This window comes from Perca flavescens, chromosome 4, assembly GCF_004354835.1.
Source record: "Perca flavescens isolate YP-PL-M2 chromosome 4, PFLA_1.0, whole genome shotgun sequence".
NCBI classification, from domain to species: domain Eukaryota; kingdom Metazoa; phylum Chordata; class Actinopteri; order Perciformes; family Percidae; genus Perca; species Perca flavescens.
Window position 1 is genome coordinate 14,202,001 of NC_041334.1, and position 12,232 is coordinate 14,214,232.

Consider the following 12,232-nt stretch of genomic DNA (forward strand, 5'->3'; position numbering starts at 1 on the left):
CGGTAATATTTCAAAGGTTTATTGCCATCTTTAGCTTTGACTCCCATTAGATTGCCATCCACCCTCAGGCCAGAAACCCTGATCAATGTATGGCTCTCCTGAACTGACTTGACCAGAAGGTTGTGTTAGTGATTTCATTCAAACTAAACAAAGCATCTCCTTATCAGTGTTATGGATGAGTACTTGTCAGGGGATTATCAATACTTATCAGTCAAGTGAAAACTTGCTATTTGACAGTAATTATTTTTAATCTAACAAAATTGGTTTTCATGAGATTAGCTTGGTCTAAATTGAATGTGTGTGGTTTGGTGTGTTGAAACTCCCTGCAGATTACGGGAAAACTCTCCTGATCTCTTTGCGTTTACAGCTGCTAATTTAGTGAAAATGACTCATATTTTTTAACTGCCTAGTATAGCAGCACTTGAACCACTTTGCAGATGGAAAATTGAAGATGGTGTTAGTAATATATTTACTGGACTCCAGCAAGCTTTCACCAAGTACAACATGATGCTGTTTTATGGAATAGAGCAATCAATATTATAAATCTATGAAGATGATTGGGTTTTTTTTTATTGTCTGAATAGATGCTCTGCATATTGGAGCAACTTCACTGTACTGGAGGAGAGACTTCACCACTTGACACTGCTTCTGTGGTATTGTGAATGATCGGTCACAGACAGACACCTCTGACAGCTTATCATACGCCACGTTGAGACAGGCTTGTCAGTAAGCTAATGGAGTGTTCTAAGGTTAATTTACTACCATATGAATCCCATCAATATGCAATTAAGAGGTGTAGAAACAGAAGCACCCAGACCAGCAGCTAAATCCCCACCAACCCCCACCCCGATCTTTTAATCAATTAATGTATGTGGCTTAAAGAGACAGGTGCTCCAACAGAGGGTGAATACAAACACTTTCTCACTAGCAGCGCGCCAAAAAGTGAAGCTTGGTCAGGTGTCTTTGGTGTTTGTTACTGATGCAATATCTCCTTTAGCATCTAGCCCTTTGGCGTCATTTTTTGACTCTCTGGGTGGGGACTCTTGGTGTCACTATTGACGCTCCGAGTTGGGACATACTGTAAGTTTAGCTGACGTTCGGCACAAGAACGAGAGAGTTAGGTGTAGGAAAAGATCGTGGGTGGGGTTACAAAATGTACGTTTTAGTGATAAATTGAACATGTGAATACAGGTGCAGCAGCCATTGGCAGTAAGACATTAAGGGCCCTATCTTGCACCTGGCGCAGTGCAAAGCCCCACACAAGTGTCTTTGCTAGTTTAAGACCGACACAGTTGTTAATTTCCCGTCCAGCACCTGCATTGTTTAAATAGCAAATCTTTGCACCCATGGGCGTTCTGGTCTTACAGGGAGGTGTGTTCAGGTGAATTCTTGGCGTATTGCTATCTTGAGGCAGCGGGAAGTGATCGCGCCATTGACCAAAAAAAACCTGGTCTAAAGTCAATAGCGCAGCATTTCATTGTTATTTTAACAGCAAATTAGTACAATGCGCCTAGCCTCGTGCACAGCGCGCACACACTATGCTTGTTACACACACTATGCTTGTTACACACACTATGCTTGTTACACACACTAGGGAAGCGCAGCAGCACACAAACATGCAAAAGATTACAAATAAAAATATTACGGTGCAAATCTGCCATCATAATAGCAATGTGCCAAGGTACAAACATGCCTTGCTTTTAGAATGGGAATGGGAATGGGAGATGACACTGTGATTGGTTTATTGCAAGTTACGCCCAAAACACACCTATGAATTAATGACGACACTAAGTACAACCCTTTTGAACCATGCGCCTGGCGCACAGACCTTTTTTTCTGCCGTCAAACTAGCAAAAGTGGATTTGGACAAGCCCTAAACGCACCTGCGCCATGCGCTTCACGCCGTGCGCTTAGATCATTAAAATAGGGCCCAAAGTGTTTTTGAACATTAAAGCATGTAAACATGTTCTAGTTGAAACACAAAATCCAACTATGAACCTGAAAACGAGTATAATAGGTCACCTTTAAAGTATGACTCATAGGTTTAGTGTTAAGATATTCTTCTTTAACCTCAAACAGTCCTTGACAGATTTCACAAACACTTCTCATTCTGATTAGAGCTATGGGCCAACTGAAGTCTCTTGAAAATATTACACTGCCGAATTACAACTTGCACGGACGACTATGCAATGTTATACGCACGATGGTGCGTGAAAAGCCTCATAAAGAGAAGACATGTAGATATACAGAATACATGATAAACTCTGCATCTTAAAGCCTCTTCAGCTAATGTTGTCAATGTTGTGTTCAGCGGTCCTCATCAAAATTCAAGTGGTCCTTGTGCAGCTGGCCATCATCTGCTGCAGTGTCGTCAGTTGAAACTAGCTTGTTGATATTTTTCCTGATTCAGCCCCAATATGGTCTATGAAATATTAACATTCCTATTAAGCCACCATACAAGGACTGGAGTAGGACTGCATGTTGAACAGTTGATTTTCCGGGGGATGTGGGAGATTTCCATTCATTACCTTCTTCTCCTCCCAGTGCTCCTCTATATCGCTGTGAAGTCTTGCTCACATGTTTTCCCTTTACACTGCCATGACATATTTGCCGGGATCCCTAGAGAGATTCAGACGGAGGATTCGTGATATGATATGTATGAGATTTTCTACCTTATCAGCCTCATCCGACTCACATAAGCCCTGGGGAGTTTTAAACATATTGTCCCAACCATTCAGTTACCATTTTAAGTGGAGATTCTCTCAGCATCTTCTTGCGTTAGGCAGATAAAGCAGGTCTGCAGATTTGTTTTAGTCAGTTGTATTTTAAACAATCGGGGCACAACCGCATTGCTCTTTCTCTGCTCTCACTTCCTTCTCTTCCTCTGCTGTCAGTATTACCAGTGCTGCCTACACCTACATGCATAACCCTGAGGTGACATTTGATTTTATCACGAAATAACTGCTGGATTGTACCGAGCAAGGGAAAGCGGATATTTTCTTACAGTTTAAGAATGTTTGAGGTTGCACTTTGTGTCCATCAAATGTTTTTTGGATGTTGATTCACAAAGCTTTCTTCCTGTCCTCCACAGCGCCTCCGAACAACATATCAGTGGTGGCAGAGAACACTCCAGCCCCATTCAGTCGATACCAAGCCCAAAACTTCACTCTCGTCTGCACTGCAAAAGGAGGGAAACCAGCCCCATCGGTAAGTCGCTTTTGAAGATACACTATGATGCTTGTCCACTAGGGACCTGCCTTTGCAGCACACAGATCCCTGTTGTTTACAGAGGCAACAAAACTGTGTTGCATGTTGCTGATGGGCTTTTTTGTTGCTGTTCTTTTATAGATATCAGCACACAGACCACTTGGAGTTATATGTTTTTAACATTCCAGTAAAAATGCTCTTTTAACAGGATTTCAAAAATTTCGTTGCAACAGCACGATCCTTGTTCTCAGTGTTTCCCGCAGACATGCATTGATATTTGTTAAGCTAAGTTCACACTACACAACTTTCAAAGTTGTCAGATTGCTGTACTGCTCACACTACACAATTTGCTGTCTTGTAATCGGGAGTCTTGAAGTTGTTGTGGTTTTCACACTACATGACAGGCCGGCGACAAGGGGTCACACACCACAAGATCTTTCACCAGGAGGAATTCCTGATGTGCAGTGGTGGAATATAACTAAGTACTCATGTACTGTACTAAAGTACAAATTTGACAGACTTGTACCTTACTTGAGTCTTGTCTTTTCGTGCCACTTTCTACTTCTACTCCTCTACATGTTGTTTATAAAATACCATGTTTTATCATAAATTAAACTACTGGTCTAGAAGTCCAGCTGAAGCGATTAGCCGATTAAACACTTAGTTGATTGACAGAACTGATTTGATCATTCCCGTTTCTAAAATGTGAGGTCACAGAAGGCTTGTATCATGTCAGTTTTGTTGTCATGACTTAGAATTCCTCATGGGGGAGACAGAAACTACACACTATAGCTTTTAAGTAACATTTTCAATGCAGGACTTTTATCTGTAACGGAGTATTTTTACAGTATGGTATTTGTATTTTTACTCGAGTAAAGGATGTGAATACTTCTTCCACCACTGTCAATGTGTATGTCTGCTCTCCAAACTACATTTTGTCACGAAAACAAAAGCACCTCATGACACGGAACTCAACTTAACACCATGCGCCAGATGGGATTCTTTTTGTTCCAAAAATGGATGTCCGCTAGGAACAAGCGCTCCAAGTTGTTGGTGTGCTGATTTGCAGCGATAAAACAGAAGAATAAAGAACAGAAGAGTTAGGGGGTGCCAAAGTCGATTTGCCTCTAATCTGGGGCTTTTATTTGGGATCTAGAAAAACTAAGCTAAATTTGTATAGTGTTAACTAGGCACAGAACACGCCACACATAAACACACAGATAATGTATTCCTGCAGCCATTTAAAATAGCTGTCACCAGTGCCACTGTTACATTCATTACAGATTGACTTGTGATTGATTACCAGTGCTAATTTACTCATGCAATGTAGTCATTGAAAAAGGTACATCAGATTTAGGAAACCGACATATTACTGTTATTGATGGTCACACTCAGGGCAATTAATCTAATCACAGTGACATGATAGTAATGATTGCACACAGAGTTATCACTGTACACCCTCATACATGTACAGTACATGCAGAAACACACCATGTATGCAATCAAGCAAACTTGAGCGTCACACTTACACACACTTTTGTTCTCAACTTTTTGAAGTGCAAAACAAGGTCTTGCAAATATCTGAAGCATATGCTCCTGTGTTTGGTGGCATATGAGCTAACGGACGCTGTTAGAGAGCGGTCGCTTGCTGTTTGTTCCCACCGGGTCATTAATCATTGTCCATGGAAGTATGGTAATGGACTCCAGACCCTGAGCACACCTATCTCCTGCAATTATGAGCCTGGTGGGAGGTGAATACAAGGTGAATATGATTTCCGTCTCTCAGGTACTTCCTGGTTGATGGTGTGATGAGTGAGGTTCCCCCCTGTTATGATTTCACAGGGAACCTTAAGCCCATTAAAGCTCAGCACAGCTGGATACTTTTTCCAGCGCTTAATGGAGGCAAAGAGATCCAAGGTTTTCAGCTGGTCAGCAAGCCCCGACTGTCTCTATGTCAGTGGACAAGTCACATTGCTGATAATTAGCTTTGTCAGTGACTCAGCAAGCAAATGATCCAAGTCACTGACTTGAGATAAAAACAAAAACGTAAAGACTATTTGGCTGCTGCGTCCACCATTGTACCATCTGCAGATTGCAGGAAAAAAATTATTGGTATAAGATGAATTGGAGGGTTTTGATATTGCCTCAGAATGCAAAGAAGCTTTGTGCTGCAAAGACTGTTTAAAGTAATTTCAATTCAGTAGTTTTAATTTTAAGCAGCAGTATAAAAGAACAATCTGTTTCATATATGAAAACCCATAATTCTATCATTTCTTAGAGTAAATCAATGTTAAATAAAAACCTAACATTTATTCTATTTAAAAATAAATCCAAGACAATGCCCAAATTACATATGTAGGGAAGTTGGAGCTGTAGAAGTACATGCAAAATGATCAGTATCATAAAAAGCAGATTATATGCAGGAAGAGGCTATGTAAAGCAGATGTAGTGGTATACTTAAGGAAGTAGTTAAGGAAATGGTGCAATAAGGGACTTGAGAGTTGTTTTGCAATTGGATCAGGATGTGGAATATTCATTGAAAGAGGCATTGCAAGTACTACAAAGGCAACTGAGCACATACACTTCTCAGTAAAAGAAAGGTGATATGCTGTATTTTAGGGTAAGGAAATTTAACCAAGAATATAAAAGAAGAAAGATCAGTTGTCGACCGCTTATCAGTAAAAGTGTCTGTAATGGACAAAAGGCATGGAATTGACAAAAACATAATGAGCTATGTGGGTTGTCCTTGTTTCAGACACATAAGCCCCTTTCACATAACCTATTAAAGGCGGGAATGTTGCGCTGTTATTCCACCTCGCTGTTCCTTATAAAAGGTACAAACGTGGAATGGGGGGACAGAGTTGTTTTGCTTTTAACCCAGCAGCAGCGTTAGTCACAGAGCTAAATCAATTTATAGTAGTATAGTTTAAAAGGGACAGTTGGCATGGTGGGTGTGGATCCTTTTGTGTTACACATCACGCCTCTTCCAGAATACCAGGATACTATCTAAAATAACACACTGGGCCAGCATTATGCTGGCATTTTTTGCTTCAGTTTAAAAAAAAAAGAAAAAGCAATGCTGGCATAATGGCAGATCTTCTTTACAGTGGTGCATAATCTCTGTATAAAAGATGTTATAGAAACTCACATTGTTAACCTTCATAACATTAAATGTTTCAGTTTACCATTGAGATCCAGCAGCCAGACAAAAGCAAAAACAAATGCATCTACTGGAGCTCTGGACCGTAATCTTATGGAAATCACTGAATACAATCTCATCTAAAAAAAATAACATGTTGTGTCTCCTACATCTTCAGATTGGCTCATTTTCATTCCAAAGTGGCTTTCTTTTACCAATTCTATTTTACCAGAGAAACAGAAACAACAGTAAAGGAACTGCACACCCACACATATGTTATTCTGTTTAAATTGGGTGGAGCTATAGTATGCAGCAAGTTTGTTTAAGTCCAAACTTCATACATGGGGTTGGTTTAAAAAAAGCATGTACAAGTTGCTCCACCCTGGCAGATGAAACAAAACTAAGAGGAGAGTCAGATGTTAGTCAAGCACAGTTTGTACAGTAAACACCCACACAGCCCTGAGAAGAGGTTTAATCAGCCACTACAAGTGAAAACACCTGCATGAGAACTATGAGTGAAGGATCTTCTTAGTGCTCTCATTGCATGGAAATTATTTGCTAAAATTATATTTAGTCATTGTGTGAGCCAGAATACTATTGGAGGAAATTTACTTGCATCTTGTGCCTGGATAGAAATTAATTCCAGGATCACTTATTAGTTCCATACTATATCCTACAGGCAAATAGACAAGGTAATGATACATGATGATGATACAAGATATGAAGTCAAGTCTGTATGATCTAAGGAACTTGAGAAAAGGAGTTACATTGTGTTGATCATGGTGTGTCAAAGTTGCCTTGTACTGTTGGTCTAAATCAAAGTTGGATATTGTTTGGATTTTTCCGAAACAATACTTTTAAAACAGTGCCGGTGCCTGAACCGATACTTAAAAAAACAAAACGAGAGCACAAAACGACAGTCGTGACATTAAAGAATGGTCTGTTTATTGCTAAGGTCATTTGATCAAATTTAAATGATTTATTTAAATGTATTAACAATAACTTATAACAATAACTTATTATAATAATATACTAATCAACTGCTGTTAAATGACAAAAAACAAACACTAGATGACAGTAAGGTACTTTACAATAATGAGTGCACCATCAGTTTACAAGTTGCAATTAAACGCACCATTAACTTTCTCTGAAAACTCAGCGGCAGTGGCAATGGTGCAGCTAGGCTACACTCTGTCTTTAGCTGCAGACTTGTACGTCTTGGTGTGGAAATCCCTTTGAGGGAAATACAGCCACTCTTTAGACCATTTAGCTTTCAGCATTTTAACCGCTAAGCCAGCAACTAGCTACGGTTGCTAGGTGATAGCAACAAATAGGGCATGATGGTCAGACCCCGCACATAGCTACCCGCTTTTTGCCACGGAAAAAATAAACTGGACTAAGTTATAGTTCTACCATGAGTTCTACAAAAAAAAACTTAAGAACTGCGAGTGCCTTGGAAAATACTGGTTTTCTTAATTTGCATGTGCCATTCTGGGGATTATTTTTAATTATATGATACTTGTTTTTGGTAAAAAAAAAAAAAAAAAAAAGAGAGAGAGAAAGCGAGAGATCCGGGGCTATTCATAAAACATTCGGGGCTGTAGCCGGGGACGCACAGGCCTAACGACGCCTCTGACTAGCGTCACGTGCAGTGATGCTTCTGTTGCCTCTAATGTCCATTTCGGAGCCCCAGAGAGCAGGGCAGGTATTTAAGAGACACTTGACATGAGGCACAGAAATCTGAATTGTCATTCTGTCCGGTAGATACAGGTCGGTTGGGAACCGGGTTTCGGTACCCAACCCTAATCAAAACCCAGTACACAAACTGACAGGTTTTATAGATTTTACAGTAAAAGTACAGTCTTACTATAGGCCCCCCAGTCCTTCAAACATCTCTACTCTTTTGCGATCTCATACTGTGGTCTTTAGTCAAGAGCAATAGCAAAAGGAAATATTAATTTGTAAATGGCATGGTAAAAAGTGGAGTCCTTTATGAGGTAGAACTTGCTTTGATATTTGTTTTTGGTACATTTGCTATGCTTGGTTGTCTAAATTGTTCCTGTTATACAATAGCAAGTTAGCTCTGCAACCTGCGATTAAATGTTGCCAATTGATTTGTCAAATCTTCGCATACCAAGTGGTAGTTGCTATACAATAATCAAAGCTAAACCTAAAACTACTGTCAAAGTTAATAACAGGTTGTGGAAAGGGCAATTGCAAAATAAAAATAAGCCACTGTTGTGGAGTTATTTTTAATCATTATATCGTGTACATAGTATTACAGTTTATGTATGCTGTTGTCCACGGTCATGCTGCATAACAAAACCTCATTATTAGGTTTGTAAGTATTTCCTTGAATGTTGCTGCTTTGGCCCAGTTGTGTGACTGCAACTTCAAACGGCTCCCTTTGCTTTTTAGAGAAACTCGTTTAGTCTTTGTCGGTGCTGCTGCCCCGGGGCTTGTTGCAAAATGAGCTGTTGTCAGCTCTATTTTCAATGTCATATCATTGCAAGCCTGGTCTCAATAGTGGCTCACAATTTACAAAGAAATTGCCCTGATTTATTGCACCAGCTCAATATGACCATTCTGTAGTATTTGTTATTTTAAAATTATCTTTGTTTCTAGCTAATCCAAAGTATATTCCACCTTAGTTTTTAAGAGACTGCAATGAATGAATTACTTAATACACTGACTATAAAGAAGTAATTGTGTGACATATCTCATCTTCTCTGCTGCCAAAACTCTGATCCACGCATTCATTACATGAAGAATCAACTACTGCAAACCCTTAAATTAACTTCAATACATCAAAAACTCTGCTGTCTGTCTCCTCACCCACACCCATAGCCGCTCCCGTGACCATATCATCCCCATCCTTCAGAATCTGCACTGGCTCCCTGTTCCCCAACCCATCCAGTTTAAAGTCCTCCTCACCAACAATCCCTCCATAACCAGGCCCCTTCCTACCTCAAAGACCTGCTCCACCGCCACAATCCACTGCCACATTTTGATCATCTTTATCAAAATGAGGTTTAAAGGAATACTGAGTGCACATTGAAACATTAATTTACAGGAAGTCATAAATCATGTTTAAACCTTGGTCAGTGTGGGCAGCAAAAACAAGTTGTAAACACATAAAACACCGGACTGTCAAGCCACAGAGCGGAATTTGCTTCCCAGGGAAAACAAAAGACCCAGGAAATTTGTGTTCCTTGGGAGTGTTTTAATCCAAACCAAAATCTTGTTCCTAAACTGAACTAAACCTAACCCTAACCCTAACCCTGGTTTTGGTGCCTAAACCTAACTTTCATCACCGCATAACGCTCACTTTTTGTCTAAACTTAACCTTAATATCCAAAATGACCAGCAGATCACAGTGCAATGTATCCGGCCACTGTAGCCAGTGTTACGTGGCCAGCCAGCGGTCTCCTAGTTTCATATCTTACGTTTTGGTGTGTATAAATTCATATCATAGGGACCAATTCATTAGAATGCATTGGCTTATTTAAACATCAAGCTGTTACTGAGCAACATTTCCTTCATTTGGAGTTGTTTAGTATTTGTTTCCACCAGATAAATGCTAGGCCAATATTCACTCTCTTTTAGCTCTGTTTTGGTCAACACCAGTGCTTAATTTGTAAAGTGGGAGGTCCTGGAGCGCAGAGTGGGGGTGGATCCGGCAACTCAAAACGGGGGTTGGAGGTAACGGAACAAAAAAAATTACACTGCCTACGTAGCTTCTATGACAAAAAAAAACGCTGTGTGTACATCAAGGCAATGTTTATTTTAATTTCAGAACATGCACTGCATGGGTACGAAATGTAATGTCTCCACATTCTTGATCGGCGGAAACGATTTTTACTTGTTTGGGATCCGACTGGCCAGCGTATTTGAACTAGTTAAGCAAACTTTGTTGTTTTTTTGACATTTTTCCCCTGAGTGAAACGAGGCTAACAGCAATCTCAGCCAGCACAAGTGCATGTGTCACTTGAAGTGCCTCCCCTCCCTCTGTCCCTCTCCTCCCCCCTACCCTGAAAATTCACCTCAAAACGCATCGAAAATGCAAAAACAAGATTTTTGTGGAACTTCAATGGGGAATAAAGACTAACAAGACAGATAACAACATTGAACACTACACAAACAGTAATTTATTTTTTTCACTTAGGTGATTAATTTTTCATAGTGACTCAGGAGGTGCCGGATCCAATAAAAAAGGTTCCGTATCCAATGTCGGAGGTGCCGGAACATGTTCCGGCTCAAATTAAGCCCTGGTCAATACCAACTCCTGAAGTCCTGGGGAAAATATTGTTCACCAGCTAGTTCTAACTGTATCTGTCTGACATTTGGTGCTGAGCAGGAAGTGTACCTTTAGGTTTTTAGAGCTGAAAACAGCTGCCTGCTGTGGCCACTGCAGATATAATGAGAGCAGTGAGAGTGAACCGAAACAGTGAAGTTGTGGCAGGACAACAAAACAATGAGATGAAACTCACTATGAAGAAAGAAAAAAAAAGTCATTATACAAAGAAAATGATTGTACCTGCTTTAAGGATTCATTTTAATAGAAGTTAACCCACATTTTATGTTCCCAGGGATCAGAAAGTTGTTCTATTTCCTGCTGCAAGAAAACACAGCCAAACAGCGTCCTCTCGGGGCAAGCACTGCTTAAAAAGTGGCTGCTGTTATTAGAAAATGAAGAGAAAAATGGTTAGGAACCACAAAAGCAGGTGATTATGCTGCAGATCAGCAAGAATCCCTTCAAGTACTGTAATTTAAAAAAAAAAACATCCGGTGAAGCTGCACAGTGTTTGTGCTGCAAATTATATTTTTATCATCAGGTTGATATTTTTTATTTTTACCTGTCCTATTTACATTTTTTAAATAAATACTGATAAATTAACAGATTTAAAAAATAATAACAATGACCAACATTAGAATTGCTCTGTGTTCACTTTCTCTCATTGTAAAGAACCTCAAGTGCTTTTAACATATGTTAAATGTTCATGTTTACTTTTATCCTAAACACAGACATACGCTTTTTTGTGTTTTGATTAAATTCGCTTTGGTCCTCTATAAAGAAAAATATGTTCTCTGTTGCTATGCAACATCCTTTTGTGTCTTTCCAGCATCCAGTGTAATGTCTGACACTTCATTCTGTCTTAGTGTAGACATTTGAAAGTGTTGAAGTTCATCTAACACTGCTACTGTTGTATGTTCTACTAATATTAAAATCAGTTTTAAAATCAGGCTTTTTCTTTTTGCTCATTATGTATATGTTTTTTGGTTCTTCAAACGTCACATCAGGATTAAGTAAAGAATTTACATGCATATGTACGCAGCCAATAATGTTGAATGGTCAGGTATTTTATTTATTTTTATAATACGAACACATGATGATGTGTAAATGTATTTGAAATTTGTTCAGCATTTGATAAAAGCAGCAGCCTGATTCCAGACCTCTGAATCACTGCACACATCTCTGATTTGGGTGGAGATTCAAATAGGTCTGCTGTTGCACTCATTGACAGCTGTCAACACCCCCAACATAAGCACGGGGTCGTCATTGATTGAAATGCTGCTTTAGCAACCGCTACCACTGCTGCCATGTCAACTAAATAATGTCATTGGTGGAACAAATGCATCACTCACTATTGAATGCATAGATATAAAACAATAGATATGACATGACGTCATAACTTATGGCATAACTGTCCGTCAAGTCAGAATTACATGTCATATCTATTGTTCTATATCTATGATTGAATGGTTAGGTCAACACAAAGCAAATCAAAAACAGTTCTTTTTTTTTTTTTTTTTATGAAGCATAAAGCATTGAGAAAGTTTATTGTTGCTATGCTTACTTTCTTTCTAGGGTAGGGCTGGGTATTG

The 12,232-nt window shown here is 39.4% G+C and overlaps 1 protein-coding gene across 1 annotated transcript in view; it reads left to right on the top strand.

The window, feature by feature from the left end:
* igsf21a (immunoglobin superfamily, member 21a) overlaps positions 1-12,232 on the top strand; it is a 230,468-nt gene that overhangs the window by 183,349 nt on the left and 34,887 nt on the right. Inside the window, exon 5 of the mRNA XM_028577081.1 lies at positions 3,092-3,207. Within this exon, the coding sequence (XP_028432882.1) occupies positions 3,092-3,207 (116 nt within the window). The remainder of the gene's footprint in view (positions 1-3,091; positions 3,208-12,232) is intronic.